Genomic DNA, 20,962 nt, shown 5'->3' with positions numbered 1-20,962 from the left:
TTCCCCAAAAGGCACAAAAGTACCCCATGCATTCCCCAAAAGGCACAAAAGTACCCCATGCACGGCGCACGTTGGCTGCCGTGTCGCCCCGCCCTCTGCTCCCATGACGACGAGGGGACGCGTTCGCTGATTGGCCGGCTCCGTGTGGACTGTTATTGTTAGCTAGTTAGCCTCCGATGCTATTTTAAACCACCAGTGGATTAACCAATAACCACACTCACACTGTTTAAAGCAGCTCGTAATAACATGCCACCATCGACTATAGTGGTGGTGGATCAGCATATATGACGTTACTTTAGTTTGGACAGCTACATAAAATAAACTACTGCATAAACATGTGTTGTTTAGTTAGTTGGCTAAAATGCTCCATGCTAGCACAGTATTACTATTCACATGATCAGCGCCTGTTGGCTTAACAGCACATCATGATAAGGTAAGCCTTCTTCTGATTTGAGATCAAAATCACGTCGCAGTATCACTGGTTTTCAACCTTTTTCATGTCAAGGACCAGTATTTATTCGTCATTTGAGCCACGGACCACCTTTTGATGACATTTAGCCTCTCGTTATCGGACCCAAAAACTAAAGAATATTTTTGTTATTGTTGGATAAGACGTTGTCCACAATTCCATGCTGTACTTGGTACCATTTAGAGATAACAGGGAAACGTTGATCAAAATAACAATAATTCTTCTACATTTTCTAACTGTGTAGACTTCTTGTAAATTAAGTAATGCAGATGTTTAACAATTATTTAAAATGAAACCAAAGAGTTTTAGTCTTAGTCGACTAAATATGAAAATCTTAGTGTTTTAGTCTGAGACAATAAAAAGAGTGAAGCTACAGTGGTTTCTGCCTACAGAGTCTTTAATAGCCTTGGGTCAAGAAAGACAAATACGATCATCTATTCTGACATTTGCATAGAAAGTGAAAGTCATATAATGTCAATACAAATATGTCTGATAGTCTTGATTCAAGGCTATCAATGCAAGCGGAAATTTGCATACATATTCCAATTCTTCAATGCCCAAAAATAGCAGATCGACTATTTTTGGCAAACGTTCACCCCCCAGAATTGGGATGCCGGAGTGGTTAACTAAAAGTGGCATTTTAAGTTTTAAGTATATTATTTAATTTATCGCGACAATATCGTTAATGGCAATTATGTTTTTTGCCACAATATTAATTATAACATAATTTTCAGTCGTCCCATGTGATCCCTAGCAGCTGTGTGATAAACAATGTGATGATTGATTATGAATTATGATCAAACATGTGTGTCCGCTCCACACACACACACACACACAGTCCTGTGATGCCAGCCATGCTGTCCTGCTCATTCTGGGATGGCCCAGCGTTACCGTAGCAACCTGGAGACACACAGCAGGGAGCCTTTCTCTGCTGCCATGGTACTCGAAGGACACAGCAGGGGCGCTGACCTGGGCACAGGTGAGTTGACCTGGGCACAGGTGACATTGACACGCAAAACAAACACACGCACGCTCTTCATTCAGTCGTGTTCAAAACTTCAAATGTCTCAGCCAACATGTGTGCTGTAACGAAATGTGTAGATGTCAAATTAAGAACAAGTCAATCTACCTTAGCTATATTGAGAATGAGATCATTGTGACGGTATAGTGGTGGTATAAGGGCAGGGGTTCCTAATAAGAGGATGGGGAGTTTTATTTAAAACACACTGCCTACCGCTATCTGTACATTCTTAATGTCCACACAAACACAAGTCCATCCATTGTTCACTTCCCTCCCCGTCCCCTGTAGGCTGTATTTCATGGAAATTAGACATATATAATCTTCAGAGCTAAATGTGCATTTATTTTTTTAAATATATTTTTTATCCCACGATTTTGTAACCCATTTTTCACCCCTGTGTCAATCATCTAATGTGATCCTGGGCTCTACACACCCTCCGCCAACCTGGGGAGAGCAACGGACTTAACTCATGCTTCCTTCATGCCTGAGTGTCCAAGTTGCTCCTTTCCACCTGACAGGGGGGAGTTTCCCTGGTTGGACGTAGCGCGTGGAAGGAACATGTTATTCCAACCAGTTCCTTTCCCCTCCTAAATGGTGCATTTATATAGCACTTTTATCCAAAGCACTTTGACTTTACATAGATTGTGCATTACATTCACCATTGGAACCTAAAACCTATGTGCTTTCACAGAACCGGCAGCCTTCTTTTTTTTCCAGTTCCTAACCAACTTTTAGGGTTCTGAACCTATTCATCTTCCGAAGAAACACTCTGAACTGGTTCAATTGTGGAAAACAATTGCTAGAGAAACAGGAGATATGCCCCTACCCTACCACCCTACCCTATGAGCCCCATGGCTCGGCAACGCTTACTTACTCACCGAGGTGCATGGCTAAAATTGGAGCATGTAGGGGCCTAGTTGCCACCTGTTCTGTCTAAAAACGTGATGCCAATACATTTTCTCTTGGAAATATGTGTCATTTGTGTCACATACTGTACGTACAGCCACAGTTTTTTCACTCGCTCTATCTCTCTGTGTGTTTGTCCCTGTGTCTCTCTTCCAGACTGTGAGCATCCAGAGGTGTTGCCGTTAGAAGACCATCAGGTTTGTGCCGTAGTATTTGAGACACGGAACTGCTGATATGTGCAGATGAGTGTTGAGGGTTGTTAAATTGGTCTTTGTTCTTTTTCTTCTGTTGCAGAAGAGACCGGGTGTCTGCACAGAGGCGGAAGAGCTTGGATCAAATGGTAGGTTGCTTGTCTGTGACAATTAGGTTAATTTAACAGTTAATCAAACCAATGGACTGGAAGTTAATACAAATATTCCCACCCTCTCCAGGGTCGTGGCCTCAGAGCTCCCTGTCTCGCTCCCTGCAGCGCGCGGAGGCGCTCCTCAGGACCACCTTCAACCCTGGTCTGAAGTGGCTGCTCCGCACGCGCAGCCACGACCACGAGGAGGACGAGGAGATGGAGGAGAAGGGGAGCTTCGTCGCCGCTCACAACCTCGTGTCCCGGTCCTCGGCGCGCCTCCTGCGCCTGCAGCAAGGCATGCTGGGAGTGGCGCCTCACTGGCAGCTGGTCAGCGGCGCGCGCGGGAGCTCTCCTCAGGTGAGGAGGCTGGGGGATGTCCTCAGGAGAACTGTGCCCGCGTAACTGTGAAGCATTTTGTTTTGCAAAAAAGAAATCAAAAAAGTGTATTTTTTTTGTCAAAAGCTCTATATTCTGATAGGAATTAGGGTTAAATCAGAGTGTTTGCTCAGTAACAGGGGTCTCCCCATCTCTCCACCTCCGTACTATCCACGAACATCCTTTTTTAGTTTAAATGTTATAGTGCTCCATTCCATTCCATCTGTTTACTTCCAATGTCCTGTCTCAATTCTTAGTCCTGATTGGATGAAACTGGTATCCCAACTTGCATTTCCCGTCTCTCCAGAGAGAGACGGGGAGACCCTCTGTTACAGAACAAACGCTATATCAATAATCAATGTTTTGAGTTTTGGGTATTTAGTTAGTTTTAGTTAACTCTAATCAGTCCCAGCAGGTGTGCGTCAGAGGCCTGTCCCAGCCTGAGGGGAGTGGCGTCGTGGTGATGCACTCCTCGCCCACCATGCGGGGGCGCTACAGAACCGTGACGAGGCTGCTGGAAGAGCGCGCTCAGCTGCTGTTCGTACACGAGTATGGCAGGAGGGTCCGCTCCGCTAGGCTGTACATATCCACACTGCACAGCCTGCTGGAGAGACCCGCAAACAACGAGGTAACCAATAACACCACGCTGTACATATCCACGCAGTTACCAGACTATTATTTTATTAAATTTTTTCACCCCTGTGTCAATTATCTAATGTGATCCTGGGCTCTACACACCCTCCGCCAACCTGGGGGAGCAGCGGACTGAGCTCATGCTTCCTTCAATGCATGAGGAGTCCAAGCTGCTTCTTTTCACCTGACGGGGGGAGTTTTCCTGGTTGGACGTAGCACGTGGAAGGAACACGTTATTTCAATCAGTTCCTTTCCCCTCCATCAGGCGCCCCGGCTGGCCAGGGGGAGGCAGTTTTAGAGACCAGGATTACTGCATGTTTTTTGCGAGGGTACCTACCCTATAGGGGACACGGGGACAACATGCAAACTCCACACAGAAAGGCCCTTTCGCCAACCCTCCCTGCCCGGGTATGGGCACTGAGGGAACATGCCGCCAGCACCCATAGCGTCCCCAGCGGGAAACGAACCCAGGGAGGGGTTTGCTGTCTTTTGCGATTATTTTACTTTTTTTGACTATTGATTCATGATTGTGTGGTGGCCCACCACACAATCATGCTTATAGGGGGAAACACTGATTTATTTTTGATAGGGGTGACATGCAGCAAAGGTCTTTTTGATAGGGGTGACATGCAGCAAAGGTCTTTTTGATAGGGGTGACATGCAGCAACGGTCTTTTTGATAGGGGTGACATGCAGCAACGGTCTTTTTGATAGGGGTGACATGCAGCAAAGGTCTTTTTGATAGGGGTGACATGCAGCAAAGGTCTTTTTGATAGGGGTGACATGCAGCAAAGGTCTTTTTGATAGGGGAGACATGCAGCAAAGGTCGTCGGGATCGGGACTCGAACCCGCGACACACTGTCTGTCAGGCTGGATCACCATCCCAAGTGCCCGGACCGCTAGGCCGGCCCTGGCCGGTAACACTGATTTGTAATGTGACAGAAATGTACGTGTTGAGAGTAGCTTTTCCTCTCCTCAGAACCCAGGGGACTGTCTTTGTTCCAGTGCTGCTCTGGTTTCACTGGCCCAGGAACTAAAGCTCCATCTCAACCACTGGTCATGTCTGTCGGCCAAGGTCAGTAGAGTTTGTAAATTTTCCTTGGTTTGTTATTTTGTATAATTAGTTTGTAGGCTTTGTTTTGTTTTAGTGTAGCTTTCATTAGATTTCATGTTTTTAGATTTCATTCTTATATTGGGGTATTTATCAGGGGCTAGAATAGAATAATCTCAGAAAAATAGCCGATAGAACAGTTTAAGCTTGTAGATCGGGTATTTTTGCTGTTTTCTTTCTGACGGCACGGCTTAAAACTGGCATAGCTAAAATATATTTAATATAAAATATTCATCGATGATCCATCATCAAATTATTGGCTTAGGATTGCGACAAAAATGTAAACAAATCTCCTCGAATTCAAGGCTTTATTTATGGGGTGTGTAATTGATAGACATTAAGTCCTTTTTTGGTATTCGGTATTATAATTATTTTAACCATTTAGGACAGAAGCTGAATGTTGCTATATATTGTAGATGGCAACAAGAACCCCAAAAAGAGGTTCTGGTCTTGAATGGGTTAACCCATTCTGACCGGGAACCCATTTTGGTGTCAGCATCATGTTATGCTTTAGCTATTGAAAAATAGCAGATCTACAAGCTCATAGCGCGCCACCGAGTGGCGCGCTACGAGCTTGTAGGTCTGCTATTTTTGAAAAATCGAAGAATGACTGACATTTTTAGAATCTGATCTCAGGTCAGAATGGGTTCATCAGACCATAGTGTGTGTCCAGTGGAAACCTCGTATGAATCTGATCTCAGGTCATAATGGTTTAATGCCGCGATGGCCGAGGAGACAAAACTCTTTTCCACAGCAAGGTTCTGTGTCTTTGTCCAGATGGCATGAGGTTGAAAAAGCCATACAGGGGATGATCAGTGTCATGTGATATTGAAAGTGCTAGCCTTATTGCGAACGCAGTGATTGCGAACGCAGTGAGCACTTACTATGAGACCTAGCAGATCATGTCTGTCTGTGTGTCTGTCTGTGTGTGTGTGTGTGTGTGTGTGTGTCTGTCCCGCTTTTGTGCCCATATATGGAGCTGAGTGATTACGTCACCATGACTCAGCCATAACCATATAAGGAGTCCCCAAAGCAGCTATACGTCCAAACCCAAATATGTACGAGCTGCGTTCGCTTCCCGCGTTTGCGCGTCTTACTCGTATTAGCCTGACTTGTCCATACTACAGTACCAAGGGCATTTTTTCTATTGTCACCAGCAGATCTGTGTCTGGCCACTGGGGGGCAGCCTTGTATGTGAATGCCCTCGTATGATTGGAAAATATACAGTGAATAAACTATAAATGTTTTTTCTGTCTCCCATCCAAGGCTCGTTCTGACGCCTACCTGAGGCCCGTCGTGGCCCAGTGGAGCCCCCTGCTGGCCCAGATGAGAGACACGCTGGCCTTGCTGGCTCTCCAGGCGCTGGTTCTGACGGAGCGCTACGTGTTCGCCGTGCTCTCGGCCCTGGCCCAAAAACCCGGGCTGGACTCTGTGCCGAGGGAGGTTCTGGAGGAGATCCTGGCCGGAACGGAGCTCTACAACCAGCTCGCGGAGGAGCACCAAGCTCAGAGCGGCGCCACCCGGTGGAGGACCGCGGTACTGCGGCGGGCGGATTTCGGCGGCGCGCTGCCGCGGTTCAGGTCCGCTAGCGGTGGTGCCTCTGGAGCGGGGTGTCACCCCGCCGCCTTCCCCGTGAAAGAGCTGCTCAGGGTGATGGCCGCGCATCGCGGCAACATGGCGGCCCGGCAGCTGCACTGCTGGGCCTCAGAGCGGAGCTGCCACGACGAGGCCCACCACCTCGACGAGGAGGCCCACCACCACCACCACCTCGGCCGTGAGGCTCGCCACCAGGACCCCCAGCTCCGCGGTGGGGCCCGCCGCACGCCCGAGTGGACTTGGGAGCAGCTGGAGCGTAGCTACACGATACACCGTCGTCCTTCCTCCCCCGGTTCCTCCTCCTCCTCGCCCCCCCCGTCTCCCTCCATCCTCCACGCCCCCTACCCCTCCCCCCACCTCCCTGACATCCCGTCCACCTCCCCCCACCTCCTCCACGCCCCCCCCTACCCCTCCGTCCACCTCCCTGACCGCCACGACGTCGTAGGAGAGAACGTTTGTCCCGTTCCGTCCCAGTCCAGTGCTGCTGCTGCTGCTGCCAAAAGCCCGCGGCTAAACTCCCCCTCCCCCTCCTCCGGCCAGTGCCAACAACAACCTCGTCTGGCCCGCGGCGGGCTAGCGGTTACGGCCCCGCCGACGACTGCCAAGGAAGACTCTGCTTCAGTCCGAGGCTGTCGGAAGGGGCCGGTTCCTCCGAGCCAAACCCGCGTGGCCTCATCAGAGTGTAATCCGCTCCAAACTGATGCACAAGGTTCTAAACGGGCCTGCCCCCTCTCAGAGTTCTGCCAACAGGTATAGGGCTTGTCACGATTTTACACAAATTTAACTTTGACGATTATTAATAATAATTGTCACACAAATAATTGCGATGAACGATTTTAATTGTGTTTTTTTTTGGAATAAGGAAATTTGGTATCGGAATCAGAATCAACTTTATTGTCACATCACAGTTTTTTGGGTGAAATTATAGTTTTTGTGCATAGTTAGTTCCCATTGTGTGTGTGTGTGTGTGTGTGTGTGTGTGTGTGTGTGCGTGTGTGTGTGTGTGTGTGTGTGCGTGTGCGTGTGCGTGTGCGTGTGTGTGTGTGTGTGTGTGTGTGTGTGTGTGTGTGTGTGTGTGTGTGTGTGTGTGTGTGTGTGTGTGTGTGTGTGTGCGTGTGCGTGTGCGTGTGCGTGTGCGTGTGCGCGTGCGCGTGTGTCGTTTTTTCAAGAAATACAACAAAGGGAAGAAGAAGAAGAGAAGAGAGCGTGGGTGTGGGAGGGGGTGGGGGGGGTGAGGGGGTGGGGGGGGGGGGTAAGGAGATCAAGGCAGGAAAGGAACATTAATATGAATCTAAATTTAGTTTGCCTTTTAGGCTTCGTAAAATAAATTATTTAACCCATTATTTAGCCAATTTTCTGAAAGATTTGAGGCACATTTTAACGATTTTTCAAAAATAGCAGACCTACAAGCTCGTAGCGCGCCACTCGGTGGCGCGCTATGAGCTTGTAGATCTGCTATTTTTCAATAGCTAAATTATAACATAATGTTTAAAACACCAAAATGGGTTCCCGCCACAAAATGGATTAAAGTGCACAGGGGGCAGATATGACAAATAACTGAAATATACCAAGAAATTACTTGCATTTTTTTTTCCGATGATTTCTTTTACTTGAACAAATAGCGGATAATTGCTGATATACAAGCACACGACGCGTTTTTTTAAAAGCTTTTTTTATGTATGAACATTTTTCAATATGGACACGACTACCTTTTAGATTAGAAGATGACGTAATAATTTTGATGACAACCCCTACCCTATACCAAACAGGACCGGGCCTCCGTGGATCTGCTGCTTCAAGCCCTGGTGTCGTCCGGAGACCTGCCGGCGCCGCCACCACCACACACGCCCAGAGCACGCTCAGCGACCAGCCCGGCGCCACGGCCACCGCACGCGCCCAGAGCACGCTCAGAGACCAGCCCAATCCATCCACCGCTACCACCCAGTATAATCACCACAGATACAAGTAAGTAAGCCTGTGTGAACAATAATATTATTACACACAGTAATGATTTTTCAGAACGTGAAAAAGAAACGTTGTGCAAAGTGTTTTTTTTTTTTTACTTACTTCAGTATTTACAATTGTCAATACTTTTACAATTTCATGAAAACTTGTGAAATGGGACATTCTACCCAAAACACAATTAAATAGTTTGATGGGTGATTGACAGCCCTAGACACAAGCAGGAGCGGAGGTGGTGACCCGGTGGTGATGATGTCACCAAAACCCGGACCGGATAATGGAGTCGTACCAAAAAGAACAGTGAACAGAGTGACCCCAGAACCACATCCATCCCTGAACCACAGCCAAAGCCTGGAGCGGAGCCAGCATCAACGGACGGAACGGGAGCCATGGACCGACCCTCATCCTCCCAGCCTCAGGTATTCTGATCCGACCCTCATCCTCCCAGCCCCAGGTATTCAGATTTTTTTTCACTTAATTTTTATTGAAGGAAGAACAGACAAGAAAACGCAACTAACAAGACTATACGGAAAGAAAAAGAAAGAAAAAGACAAAAAGTAAAAGAAAAAGGCTGCATTTTTCATATTACAAAAAACATTCAATGAAATCCTAATGCAAGGCTGAGAGAAGAGATTCCACTTTTCCCACTTTTTATGGAATTTATCCTCTTGTAGTCTCAGTATGAATGTTAGTTTTTCCATAGTATACAGTTCCTCAATAATGTCCATCCATTGATCTTTCGTTGGTGGGTCCTGTTGGCACCAGCGTCGTGTGATTGCTTTTTTTACTTGATGCTAAGAGGATCTTGATTAAATATTTATCATGTATTAACAGTAGAAAAGAGACAGACAGAGGTATCTCAAAACACAGAATTCAGCCCCAGGTATTCTGATGAGTCAACCTGTAGGCCGGGGCCCACTAATAGGACTGATTTTAAACCCATTTAGACCTAAGGCCGATTAAATTAAAAAAAAGAAATGGCACAGTTTTCTGAAAAACCTATGTTTGTATGTCAGTGGTGCTCAACCTTTTCCATGTGTGTTGTAACCTGCCGTTTTTTTCTTCCTTCTAATTATTTGTTCGGCCCATTTTTAGTTTGTTTGTTGTCATGATTTGTCACAGCTCGAGTTGGCTTTGTACGACGCTTATAAGGTCTTTAAATAAATTATTTTTGAAATGTCTCTGGGAAAAATGCATTAGGAATTATTTCCTGGGCCTGGCTTCGTCACCGCAACGCTCTATTGGCAAAAGGAACCAGAAATTAGTATAATATAATATAACTTATATTTTAGCTATTGAAAAATAGCAGATCTACAAGCTCGTAGCGCCGCAGCACTTGTGTTATGAGCTTGTAGATCTGCTATTTTTGAAAAATCGTGAAAATGTGAATAATTCATTCAGAGCGAATGTTTTAACTCAAATCTTTGCTTCTGGGAGGTCCCTGGATAAACTTATTTTCAGATAAAATACAGATCATTCTGGGGGTCCTTGACATGAAAAAGGTTGAACACCACACCACTGACATAGAAACATAGGATTTTTAAGAAGACTTGTCAGGATTTAGAAGCCTTTTAATTTTAATTTGTATTTATCAGCCTCAGGTCTAAATGGGTTAAGGTAAGAAAACGGCTAATCAAACTGCCTCCCCCTGGCCAGCCTGGAACTGGTTGGAATAACGTGTTCCTTCCACGCGCTACGTCCAACCAGGGAAACTCCCCCCTGTCAGGTGTAAAGGAGCAACTTGGACACTCAGGCATGAAGGGAGCATGAGTTCAAGTCCGTTGCTCTCCCCTTGTCCCCCATATATGGGGACTAGGTTGGCGGAGGGTGTGTAGAGCCCAGGATCACAGTAGATGATTGACACAGGGGTGAAAAATGGGTTACAAAAATCGTGGGATAAAAAATATATATATAAAAAATAAAAATAAACGGCTAATCTGTAATTCTCCTTCAATCCGCTGGTGTTCCTCTCCTGCAGCCTTTCGGGTGTGAGCGAAGGGGAGGAGCCTCCTCGGGAGGGGGAGGAGGAAGAGGAGGAGCGACGGGAGGACTCCTTCTCCCGGCCCCGCTCTGTGCAGTGGCGCGACCTGGGCCGCTCGGACGCGTGCGGCCGCCTCTTCCGGCAGTACCGGGCCATGCTGTGGGGCCACTGCGGCCGCGCCCTGCGGCTGCACTTCCACCACCCGCCAGCGGGCGGCGGCGCCGTAGGCAGCGTCAACCTGTGGAGCGACCGCGCAAGGTTCCGACTGCTGCGTGAACTCTGTCAGGCCTCAAAGCAAGGTTATTCTCATCTTTTTGTTTTTTTAGGTTATTCTCATGAGTCATAGTTGTGAATTCATCTTTATGTTTTTTAGGTTATTCTCATGAGTCATAGTTGTGAATTCATCTTTATGTTTTTTAGGTTATTCTCATAGTTGTGAATTCATCTTTAGGTTTTTTAGGTTATTCTCATAGTTGTGAATTCATCTTTAGGTATTTCTTTTCCCCTTTTATTTGGCTATTGGTTTTCAATTACAGTTTGGTTTTGTTTTGCTTTTTTTTTTAAAGCAGGTTTTCTAGTTTAGTTTCATTTTTATTTTGTTAAAAGGTTTAAAGCCCAAATCGTACCAATGATTCGCCATGCGATTCCTTGCAACCATTATCCCCAATGGCAGCTGCAAGGAGAAGCATTGGTGCTGGAGGCTTTTAAACGTTTTTTTTGCAAGGAGTTGCATTTGTGCAGTTTGGGCTTTAGTTTATTTTTGTTAGTTTTAGTGTTGGTTTTAGTTTTAGGGGATAGTCAGGGGCAAGGGTCAAATACCCCAGAAGAATAGGGAAAATGTCCGATCTACAAGCTTGCAATGTGTTGTATTGCGAGTCTTGGTGCATTTATATAGCGCCTTTATCCAATGCGCTTTACATTGATTGTGCATCAATTCACCCATTCTCACACAAATCCATGCACCGATGGCGGCGGAAACCATGCAAGGCACCAACCAGCACATCATGAGCAATCAGGGGTTCAGTGTCTTGCTCAAGGACACTTCGACACTAACTCTGGGGGAACTCGAGTTCGAACTGGCAACCTTGCGGTTACCATCCAGCCACTCGACCCCTGAGCCACATACAGTTGGAGGGGGTACAGCATTTTGTAAATAGAGCTGTCACATTGTGTCGTTATATACATGTTAGTGTTGCTGTGTTCTGTTGCACCCGCTTCGGATGTGATCAACCGACAATCACCAGTAGGTTACTTATCAAGACGATCTTATATCGTCTATCGTCTTTAATAAAGTTTGATTGATTGATTGATTGATTGACCTACTGCATGTATCTGTCTGACATTCTGCTCCCTCTGGTGTCTGTGTTGTAGAAGTGTTTCCAAAGGAATGCAGGGCTATGCTGGACGACCTGTTTCTACACCTGTTGGTCGACACCGCACACACACACTGGGACCATGGTTAGTAACACACACACACACACACACACACACACACACACTGGGACCATGGTTAGTAACACACACACACACACACACACACTGGGACCATGGTTAGTAACACACACACACACACACACACACACACAAAGCTTTTCCTCAAAATCTACTTCAAAACGGATCAAGATTGTTTTGTAAAATTGTATTTCTCTCTTGAAATTGTTTTCGTTGTCTGTCTGTCTGTCTGTCTGTCTGTCTGTCTGTCTGTCTGTCTGTCTGTCTGTCTGGCTGTCTGTCTGTCTGTCTCCAGGGTGTTGCAGAGCTTTGGGTTCGGGTCTGAAAGACAAGTGTGTCCCGCGGTCGCCCCAGGGCCGCAGCGCGGCAGTGACATCATCAGGGCGAGACGGCAGCACGGTGATGACGGCGACAATGGAGCACTTCCTGTGTCTCTTCCCTCCGCTACTGAGCTGTCTCACCTCCTCCTCACAGAGCATGGAGACAGGTAGCTGTCTCACCTCCTCCTCACAGAGCATGGAGACAGGTAGCTAGCTGTCTCACCTCCTCACAGAGCATGGAGAAAAGTAGCTGTCTCACCTCCTCCTCACAGAGCATGGAGACAGGTAGCTGTCTCACCTCCTCCTCACAGAGCATGGAGACAGGTAGCTGTCTCACCTCCTCCTCACAGAGCATGGAGACAGGTAGCTGTCTCACCTCCTCCTCACAGAGCATGGAGACGGGTAGCCCAGGTGAAATAAAAGATGGATATACCAAACCAACTATTCCTATATAAGCTAAACTACGCCACGTCAAGGGTTTCCTCTGGTAGGCCCTAAAATGACCATGCCCTTGTTCACGGGGAGTTGTTTAGGGGTGATGCCGTCACCCTTGCGTCCGGCCGTTGGTTCCTGGTCGCCTACAAACCAGTGACATGACGCAAACCTATTTCCACTCTGGACCGGATCAGAAACCCCAAAAGGGTATTGATCCCATGCAGTAATAGTATTATGTGTGAAAGGCCAACAACGGACAATGTCCCATTCTGATTCCCCCGAACATCTGCTAGTAGTGTTCAAATGAGAAACTGGCTTCTGTCTCTCACTCGGTGTCTGTCTGTCTGTCTGTCTGTCTGTCTGTCTGTCTGTCTGTCTGTCTGTCTGTCTGTCTGTCTGTCTGTCTGTCTGTCTGTCTGTCTGTCTGTCTGTCTGTCTGTCTGTCTGTCTGTCAGGTGTCTGTCCCTCCAGGTCCATTGTCCACAGCGCTACAGTTAGCAGAGCGCTAGCCGCTGTGCAGTGGTCCAGCGTGTGGGTGATGTCCAAGTCCTACCAGTTCCTCTCCGCATGGAGCGTCAACAAGTTCCTCCTCATCTCGCACGGAGACCTCAAGGTCAGGAAGTTAAATGTACATACATACCCCCCCCCCCCCCCCCCCCCTATAACAGTATACTATAAGTATACCTTAGCACCACCCACCTGAACGTAAGCCTCGCCCACAGCTGTTGTTGTATGATAAAGGGGGAGGGGTTAGGGGGGAGGCGATGATGTTATGATGTCACTAAAGTGGTGGTATTTCAATTGTGCCTTTTGACTCAAAGCCTTTCAGGAAGAAACCAAAATTACACAGGGAAGACTGTGTTTAATATTATAACCACACCTTGGGGTCTATTATTAGAGTAATGTCAACTCCATAGACGCATACAAAACAGAAAAAGTACAAAAATCACAGCACTCCATCTTTACAATAATGATACAGATTGCCATTGTCTGGGGTTATTGGTTTAACCACATGAACCCCAGTTTCCCTATTCTGGGGCAAACAGTCAGCGCAAATAGTAATTCCTTCATTGTAACGTAATGATAATTAATGATGGTTTCGTTTTGGCCGTGCATTAACCCATTTTTGGGGCGGGAACCCCTTTTGGTGTTAGCATTATGTTATGCTTTAGCTATTGAAAAATCAAAGAACGACTGACATAGAAACATAGCTTTTTCAGAAAACTGTCAGGATGTAGAAGACATTTTTAGAATCTGATCTCAGGTCAGAATTGGGTTAATCTGCAGTGTGTGCGTGTCATAACGTGTGCGTGTCATAACGTGTGCGTGTCATAACGTGTGCGTGTGTGCGTGTGTGTGTGTGTGTGTGTGTGTGTGTGTGTGTGTGGGACAGGCGCTCACGGCGTGTCTAGAGAAGTTCCTGCAGCAGACTGAATCCCTGGCGGCGAGCGGAGACGATTCCTTTCATCACCATCATCACCATCAGGTGTTGTTGAGGCAGCAGATTGAAGCACTCGGCAGGGCAGTGTCTGAGTTGCAGGTGAGCATTTTAATTAGAGTACCTCAGTGGTTTTCAACCTTTCTCATATCCAGGTCCATCATGTATTGGGCGTTTGAGCCACGGAACCTCCATTTGATGAGACGTACTGTAGCCTCTCGGACCCAATACTCTCTAGGGTCGTCCTCAGACGAGCCCTCCATACTAAAGAATATTTTGTTGTCGTTGGATAAGATTGTGACCACAATTCCATGCTGCATTGATGTGGCACCCAGTGGCGGAAATATCGATATTTATAAACGGCTTCAAGTCCATACTACTTCCGGGTTGCATAACAGTGACACCACTGTCCAATCCTTGTTATCTTTACCACCTTTCTTTCAACGTGTGTGTTGCTGTGTGTTGAGTGTGTTCATGGCGCGCTGCCTGTCATCAGCACAACAAGCTCAGCTGTAGACTATTTAGTCACGTTCCGTCGCGCTAATGAAACACTAGATGGGATTATTATGTCATGTCAGCAGTCAGCACTATCAGAAGATGTAACCCAGGTAAAGTAATCTGTCACTCTGCAAGTTTAACTAAAGTTTTTTTTCCCATCTGTCCAAAGTCATTTCTGATGACTGCAGCCCTGCAGTCCTAACGGATGTATTGAAAGTGAAACATGCAAATTGATGTAAACATACATACAGATTGAATGAATATTTATATATCAGATCGCATCACATAACATCGCAACAATTAACAATAATTTGAACCATTTTACGCTCAAAATGGGACGGGATCCGATTCCCGTTTGTCGATGTTGATTTCCGATCCCTCCGGTTCCCAACCCCAGTTCCCATTGTGTGTAGTAATATCTGTGTCTCTGTCCCCCAGGCCTTCTCTAGTCCCATTGTGTAATAACTAATATCTGTGTCTCCCAGGCCTTCTCTGCTCTGGCTCTGAAGATCTTCTCCAGCGACTGCAAGAAGATGTCCGAGGAGATCTTTGAACAGACCATGCCCTCCGGCAGACACTGGAGGGCGCTCAACTACAACAACAGTGGTATTAACTCAAAACAATTCATTCTTTACCAATTGTTAAATCACAATTATTTGAGATAATCGCAATTGTCTTTGCAAGATGAAATGAACAGGAATAAAGCCTAATTTTGGGGATTTTTCAGGACTTGATTTTTCCACAATCGAACCGTCTGGGGCGCTCACTAAGGCCATCATACATCATCATTAATTATATCATCTCATTCTGGCCATGCAATCACAATTTGCACCTCACTTTTCCGTCTTCAGTTTTCTGCCCTAACTTTTTATTTATCCTCAATACGCACTTCGCCCAGCCAATCAAATCATCGCAAATTCCGTGCTCGGGCCAATCAAATCATCGCTATACGATTCACACAAACACACAAAGCTATAGGCCCCTCAAAAATGTACAAAGTGAAGTAAAAAAGTCAAAAACGCATTAATGACATGTCGTGCTTTAGCTTTTGAAAAATAGCAGATCTACAAGCTCATAGCGTGGCGCGCTACCAGCTTGTAGATCTGCTATTTTTGAGAAATCGCGACTGACATAGAAGACATTTTTAGAATCTGTTCTCCGGTCGGAATGGAAAACCGTCAGGATGTAGAAGACATTTTTAGAATCTGATCTCAGGTCGGAATGGAAAACCGTCAGGATGTAGAAGACATTTTTAGAATCTGATCTCAGGTCGGAATGGAAAACCGTCAGGATGTAGAAGACATTTTTAGAATCTGATCTCAGGTCAGAATGGAAAACCGTCAGGATGTAGAAGACATTTTTAGAATCTGATCTCAGGTCAGAATGACTTAATGACTTAGTGACTTTCCACCCTCTGCATCCTATAGACGTTGGCGGTCTCAGTCCCAGTGAGTACGCGTCCGCGGCTGCGGAGAGCGTGATTGGTCAGGTGGTGGAGGCCGTGGCGCCGTTCCCCGACGACGCCCGCAGCCTGGCCCTGAGCGTCACCACCACCGCATTCATGGAGGCCTGGATGGAGCACATACTCACACACAAGATCAGGTTCAGGTAGGACTGACTGTGTGTGTGTGTGTGTGTGTGTGTGTGTGTGTGTGTGTGTGTGTGTGCTGCCCTGTGTCCGACATGTCAGCTGTACTGTATGTAACGATGCTTTGCTCTCCCACTGTCAAACTGCACTGGCAGTGTTTATGTCCTTTGTACAAGGTATTCCTGTACTTCTCATTATGTGGACATAAATAAACATTTTGTGTGTGTGTGTGTGTGTGTGTGTGTGTGTGTGTGTGTCTGTGTCTGTGTCATTTGGATTCCATAGAAGCCACCATGTCTTCCATGGAAGCATGATGGGTCTCAATAACATCTGGATTAGCTCCAGATGTTATTTCTCTGTGTTTCATCATCATGTCTCCTCAGCATCCAGGGAGCTCTCCAGATGTTATAAAGTGTTCCATCATGTCTCCTCAGCATCCACGGAGCTCTCCAGATGTTATAAAGTGTTCCATCATGTCTCCTCAGCATCCACGGAGCTCTCCAGATGTTATAAAGTGTTCCATCATGTCTCCTCAGCATCCAGGGAGCTCTCCAGATGTTATAAAGTGTTCCATCATGTCTCCTCAGCATCCAGGGAGCTCTCCAGATGTTATAAAGTGTTCCATCATGTCTCCTCAGCATCCAGGGAGCTCTCCAGATGTTATAAAGTGTTCCAGGAAGCTCTCCAGATGTTTTAAAGTGTTCCATCATGTCTCCTCAGCATCCAGGGAGCTCTCGAGATGTTTTAAAGTGTTCCATCATGTCTCCTCAGCATCCAGGGAGCTCTCCAGATGTTTTAAAGTGTTCCATCATGTCTCCTCAGCATCCAGGCTGCTCTCCAGATGTTATAAAGTGTTCCATCATGTCTCCTCAGCATCCAGGGAGCTCTCCAGATGTTATAAAGTGTTCCATCATGTCTCCTCAGCATCCAGGGAGCTCTCCAGATGTTATAAAGTGTTCCATCATGTCTCCTCAGCATCCAGGGAGCGCTCCAGATGTTTTAAAGTGTTCCATCATGTCTCCTCAGCATCCAGGGAGCTCTCGAGATGTTTTAAAGTGTTCCATCATGTCTCCTCAGCATCCAGGGAGCGATCCAGATGTTTTAAAGTGTTCCATCATGTCTCCTCAGCATCCAGGGAGCTCTCCAGCTGAAGCAGGACTTTGACTCCATCAGAGAGCTGCTCCTGTCAGACCAGTACAGGCTGTCCTCAGACCTCCACCAGCGGCTGCTCAACCTCAGGTATCTGTCATTCTGTCCCCCATAAAAGTATAGCAGAATGTGATGAATGGACGTTGAGAGGAAAGGACGCAGGTAAAGGTTCGAATCGGACATTTAGGGGTCAGGTTTAGAGCTTTCCCTGCTGGCTGTTTCTTGGTGATTTTCAGATATTACAGTGCTGTCCTAAAATCTGCTCACCAGTATAGTAATGCGTGTGTGTGTGTGTGTGTGTGTGTGTGTGTGTGTGTGTGTGTGTGTGTGTGTGTGCGTGCATGCGTGTCAGGGTGTTTCAGCAGGTGGACTCAGTAGTAGTGTGTTTGCTCCAGCAGCCTCAGTCCAAACCGTACGCACCGTCCCGAGCCTGGGGCGCTCTGAGACGTTGCTGTGAGTATATGTGCACACACACACACACACACACACACACACACACATCACATAGATTACGTTGATATTTATCATATCAAACATGGCACGGTGTCTGTTACCTGACGTCAACCTGGCCATAACTAATGCAAATGACAAAGGGCTCAGTCAGTGCCCATCCCTGGTGTACGCCAACCCCCACCTTGAACTGTCCTGCACTCCTCACAACCGCCACGCTGTCCTGCCACACTTCCTCTCCTGGCGCCCCAACCGTTATGCTTAGTCTAGGTCGGCAAAGACGCAGTGTGTGTGTGTGTGTGTGTGTGTGTGTAGTTCCTGCCTCTTTTAAATTCCCAACGCTGCGGACCCCGCGAGGCGTATTGCTGCCGTCCAGTCCACTGTATGTACAGTACTGTATGTAGCTCCTTCTGGCCTTTCTCCATACTTCTCCGTCAACAACACTGTGCTTCTGTGCTTCTGCGGTGCTCTTCCTCGACATGAAGCCATAACTCTCACCTCTCCTCTTAGCCTATAGCTTCCGCTACTCTTCCCCATAGCGTCATGCTGTGGCTCACCATCTCTATGCCTCTGTAGTTACTGTACTCTGTACACGATGACAGTTCTTGGGAATCGGTACCAGTACACTATCTCTCCACTGTTGTTCAGGCACCTTCTCGCCTTCCAAGATCATGTTTAACAGCCTGGTGAGGAACTCCACCGCTGTCTCTCCCAAACATTTCCACACCTCCACCGGTATGTCGCCTTCCTTCCTTCCCACTCTTGGTTCTCTTCATAGCTGCCCTCTTTAACCCAAAGACTGTAAAAAATGGGACCCAATGCCTCCCTGCTTGGCACTCAGCATCAAGGCTTGGATTGGGGGTAAATCCCTGCGACATACTAGCGTCATGTCCAGGGGGTGTACTTGTACATCAAGCTGCCTCACGCTACAGAAACAGGAGATAGGCTCCTGCCCCTATGGGCCTTATGGCTCGGCAAGGCGTACTTATTTATGTAGTTGGATATTTGGGTATCAGTGGCCACTTTGAACACAAATAACATGGCAGCCGACGTCTTTGACTTCATTACCCAGGATTCTCTGCAAGCGAGGACGCGCTGTGATTGGTCACATGTCATACTTTGACTGGCAGTTCTGCCTTGGTGACTTGGCAAATGCCAGGATGAAACCCATTGCCTCCCCTGTACGTAGTAATACAGCCGAGCCCCTACTAGGGACTGTACAGTTATGAAAGGATGATTGTTATTACTTAAATATGTAACTTTTGTGGGACATATATAGACGCATATAGTTGACATACTGTACATTGTATATAGTTTGTAAAAGGTTACGTGCTGCTTACATAGTGCTGTTTTATTAATTATATATATATATATATAAATAAATAAAACGCCCACTCAGGGCAGATGTAAGCATACCGTAAGGTTACATTTGTACACTCTCTGAGTTGTGGACCTGTAAAGGTCCATTTGGTTCCGTTTGTACAGAGTTACAGACCGGTAAGGGTTCATTTTGACCTCCTTCTCCTGGTGGACCCCAGACCGCATGTTTGACAACCAGTGTTCTATAAGAAGAAGTCACTTGTAACCTGTGTGTGTGTGTGTGTGTGTGCGTGTGTGCGTGTGCAGGCCCTGGTACCGGCAGCAGCAGCAGTAGCATGGAGGCAGCCGTAGGGGGCAGCATCACCAACCTGGAGAGCATGGAGGGGGAGGGTCTCACCCAGTCCGTGCCTGTGGCCACGCCCCCGGGAGCGCCCTACCTCGCTCCGAGGTATCCAATAGCAATACAACACTTCATACGTTTAGTTCTAGTTCAACGGTGGTCACCACCCATCATCAATGGTCCATTTTGTTTGTCATTTTTTTAAACCTTTTCTTCAGCTTTGATACATTTTCTACTGTGCACTTTATAGACAAATCCACATCGGAGGGTTGCCCTGGGCGCAGCCATAGCTGAGGTGTACGGGTACCATTAAGCACAGCTCGACACCTCAGCATTGATTGCCTACATCTGGCCTAACGGGGCCCATGGATTTGTCTATAGCACGTTTTAACGAGTGCAAGCAGGTTGGAATGGCTGGACAAAACCTCATTGTGTCCAAAACTGTTACTTTTCAGGATTCAAATTCAAAAACGGCAAAAGTAGCAGATCTACAAACTTGACACGTGAGCCATTTTGAGAAAGGCAACAATTTTGCCTTGCTTAAGATAAATCTTCAAATGTTTTTAGTTTTTTTTTAATCAAAGACGGAGTGCCTTGGATTTATTTTCTTTGCAAGTCTGCAGTCCACACCATTTGGGAGTTAGCCGCTCTTTTAAAACCCTTTTTTTTTCTTCTTTTTTACAACTGGGCCCAGGCCTGCCCTACTACTAAACCATTCCTCTACCCCTGTACCTTTCAAATTGGAAAATTATTTTTCAAAGGATTTTCCACTTCCACTGTGAAGTACTAATTATAATTTTCATTAAACATTGTGTGTTTTATGTACTAGCCCTTACCCGTTGTGAGATATTTCTCCCCCCCCCCCTTGTGGCCGTGGGGGGTACTGCGCCCGGTGCATTTTTAATTCACAAATAAATTCATTAATAATCATGAATGTGTCAAATCAAAAAAAGGGCTTCGTTACGCCCTCCATATTTATATGGTCAATGCCTGTGTGAAGAGCGATTGGTGCAGGCAATGAGGAGCTACGGCGGTGTTTCTGACACACAGACAGACAGACATTGTTAGAATTATAGTATGATGATGATGATGATTTCCTCCCTGATATTGTGTTTTGCAGCTCAGCCCTGGGTGCAGCGCAGCAGGAGTGGTTAGACCTCCGAATACACAGCAGCGCCCCGCGCTGGAGGTTCCCGGGACTGCAGTGTCTGTCCAAGTCTGAACCTTAAATGGCCATGTTGGAACTACAAGATGCACCTTTAAATGGACATGTTGGAACTACAAGTTGCACCTTTAAATGGACATGTAGGAACTACAAGTTGCACCTTTAAATGGACACGTAGGAACTACAAGTTGCACCTTTAAATGGATATGTAGGAACTACAAGTTGCACCTTTAAATGGACATGTTGGAACCAAATATATATATATATATATATATATATATATGTATATATAATTACTTTTATTTTATTTTTTTAGCCAGGAAGATGTAGTAGACAATGAAAGAAGGTTCTATCAGAAGTAAGCAATAAAAGATACGGTAATTGTTTTTCAAACGAATCCAATATACTCTT

General features: G+C 46.5%; 1 protein-coding gene across 4 annotated transcripts; it reads left to right on the top strand.

Moving 5' to 3' along the window:
* Positions 1-236: 236 nt before the first annotated feature.
* Positions 237-20,948, top strand: ccdc142 (coiled-coil domain containing 142). 4 transcript variants are annotated; one of them, XM_080773821.1, is made up of 21 exons: positions 237-433; positions 1,308-1,448; positions 2,553-2,593; positions 2,691-2,736; positions 2,828-3,096; positions 3,530-3,742; positions 4,726-4,821; positions 6,124-7,203; positions 8,223-8,418; positions 8,624-8,834; positions 10,394-10,695; positions 11,768-11,854; positions 12,144-12,335; positions 13,059-13,216; positions 13,997-14,143; positions 15,025-15,145; positions 15,967-16,147; positions 17,256-17,366; positions 17,629-17,729; positions 19,353-19,494; positions 20,507-20,948. In XM_080773821.1, exons 2-21 carry the CDS (start codon positions 1,346-1,348, stop codon positions 20,613-20,615), a joined length of 3,906 nt encoding a protein of 1,301 aa, XP_080629947.1. In that variant the 5' UTR covers positions 237-433; positions 1,308-1,345; the 3' UTR covers positions 20,616-20,948. The 4 variants fall into 4 exon arrangements, with proteins under 4 accessions (XP_080629947.1, XP_080629946.1, XP_080629945.1 ...); XM_080773820.1 differs by having other exon boundaries at positions 3,521-3,742; positions 15,025-15,142; XM_080773819.1 differs by having other exon boundaries at positions 3,521-3,742.
* Positions 20,949-20,962: the final 14 nt, after the last annotated feature.

Source organism: Protomyctophum bolini (genome assembly GCF_963924005.1).
Source record: "Protomyctophum bolini genome assembly, chromosome: 10".
NCBI lineage: Eukaryota > Metazoa > Chordata > Actinopteri > Myctophiformes > Myctophidae > Protomyctophum > Protomyctophum bolini.
The sequence above is the reverse complement of the archived record's forward strand: the minus strand, read 5'-3'. Positions and strand labels throughout refer to the sequence as shown.

Coding starts and splice junctions, on each gene's coding strand:
- ccdc142 (XM_080773819.1), top strand. CDS start 1,346: ATGGCCCAGCGTTACCGTAGCAACCTGGAGACACACAGCAGGGAGCCT. Junction 1,449..2,552: donor GGGCGCTGACCTGGGCACAG/GTGAGTTGACCT, acceptor TCTCTCTTCCAG/ACTGTGAGCATCCAGAGGTG. Junction 13,217..13,996: donor TCTCGCACGGAGACCTCAAG/GTCAGGAAGTTA, acceptor TGTGTGGGACAG/GCGCTCACGGCGTGTCTAGA.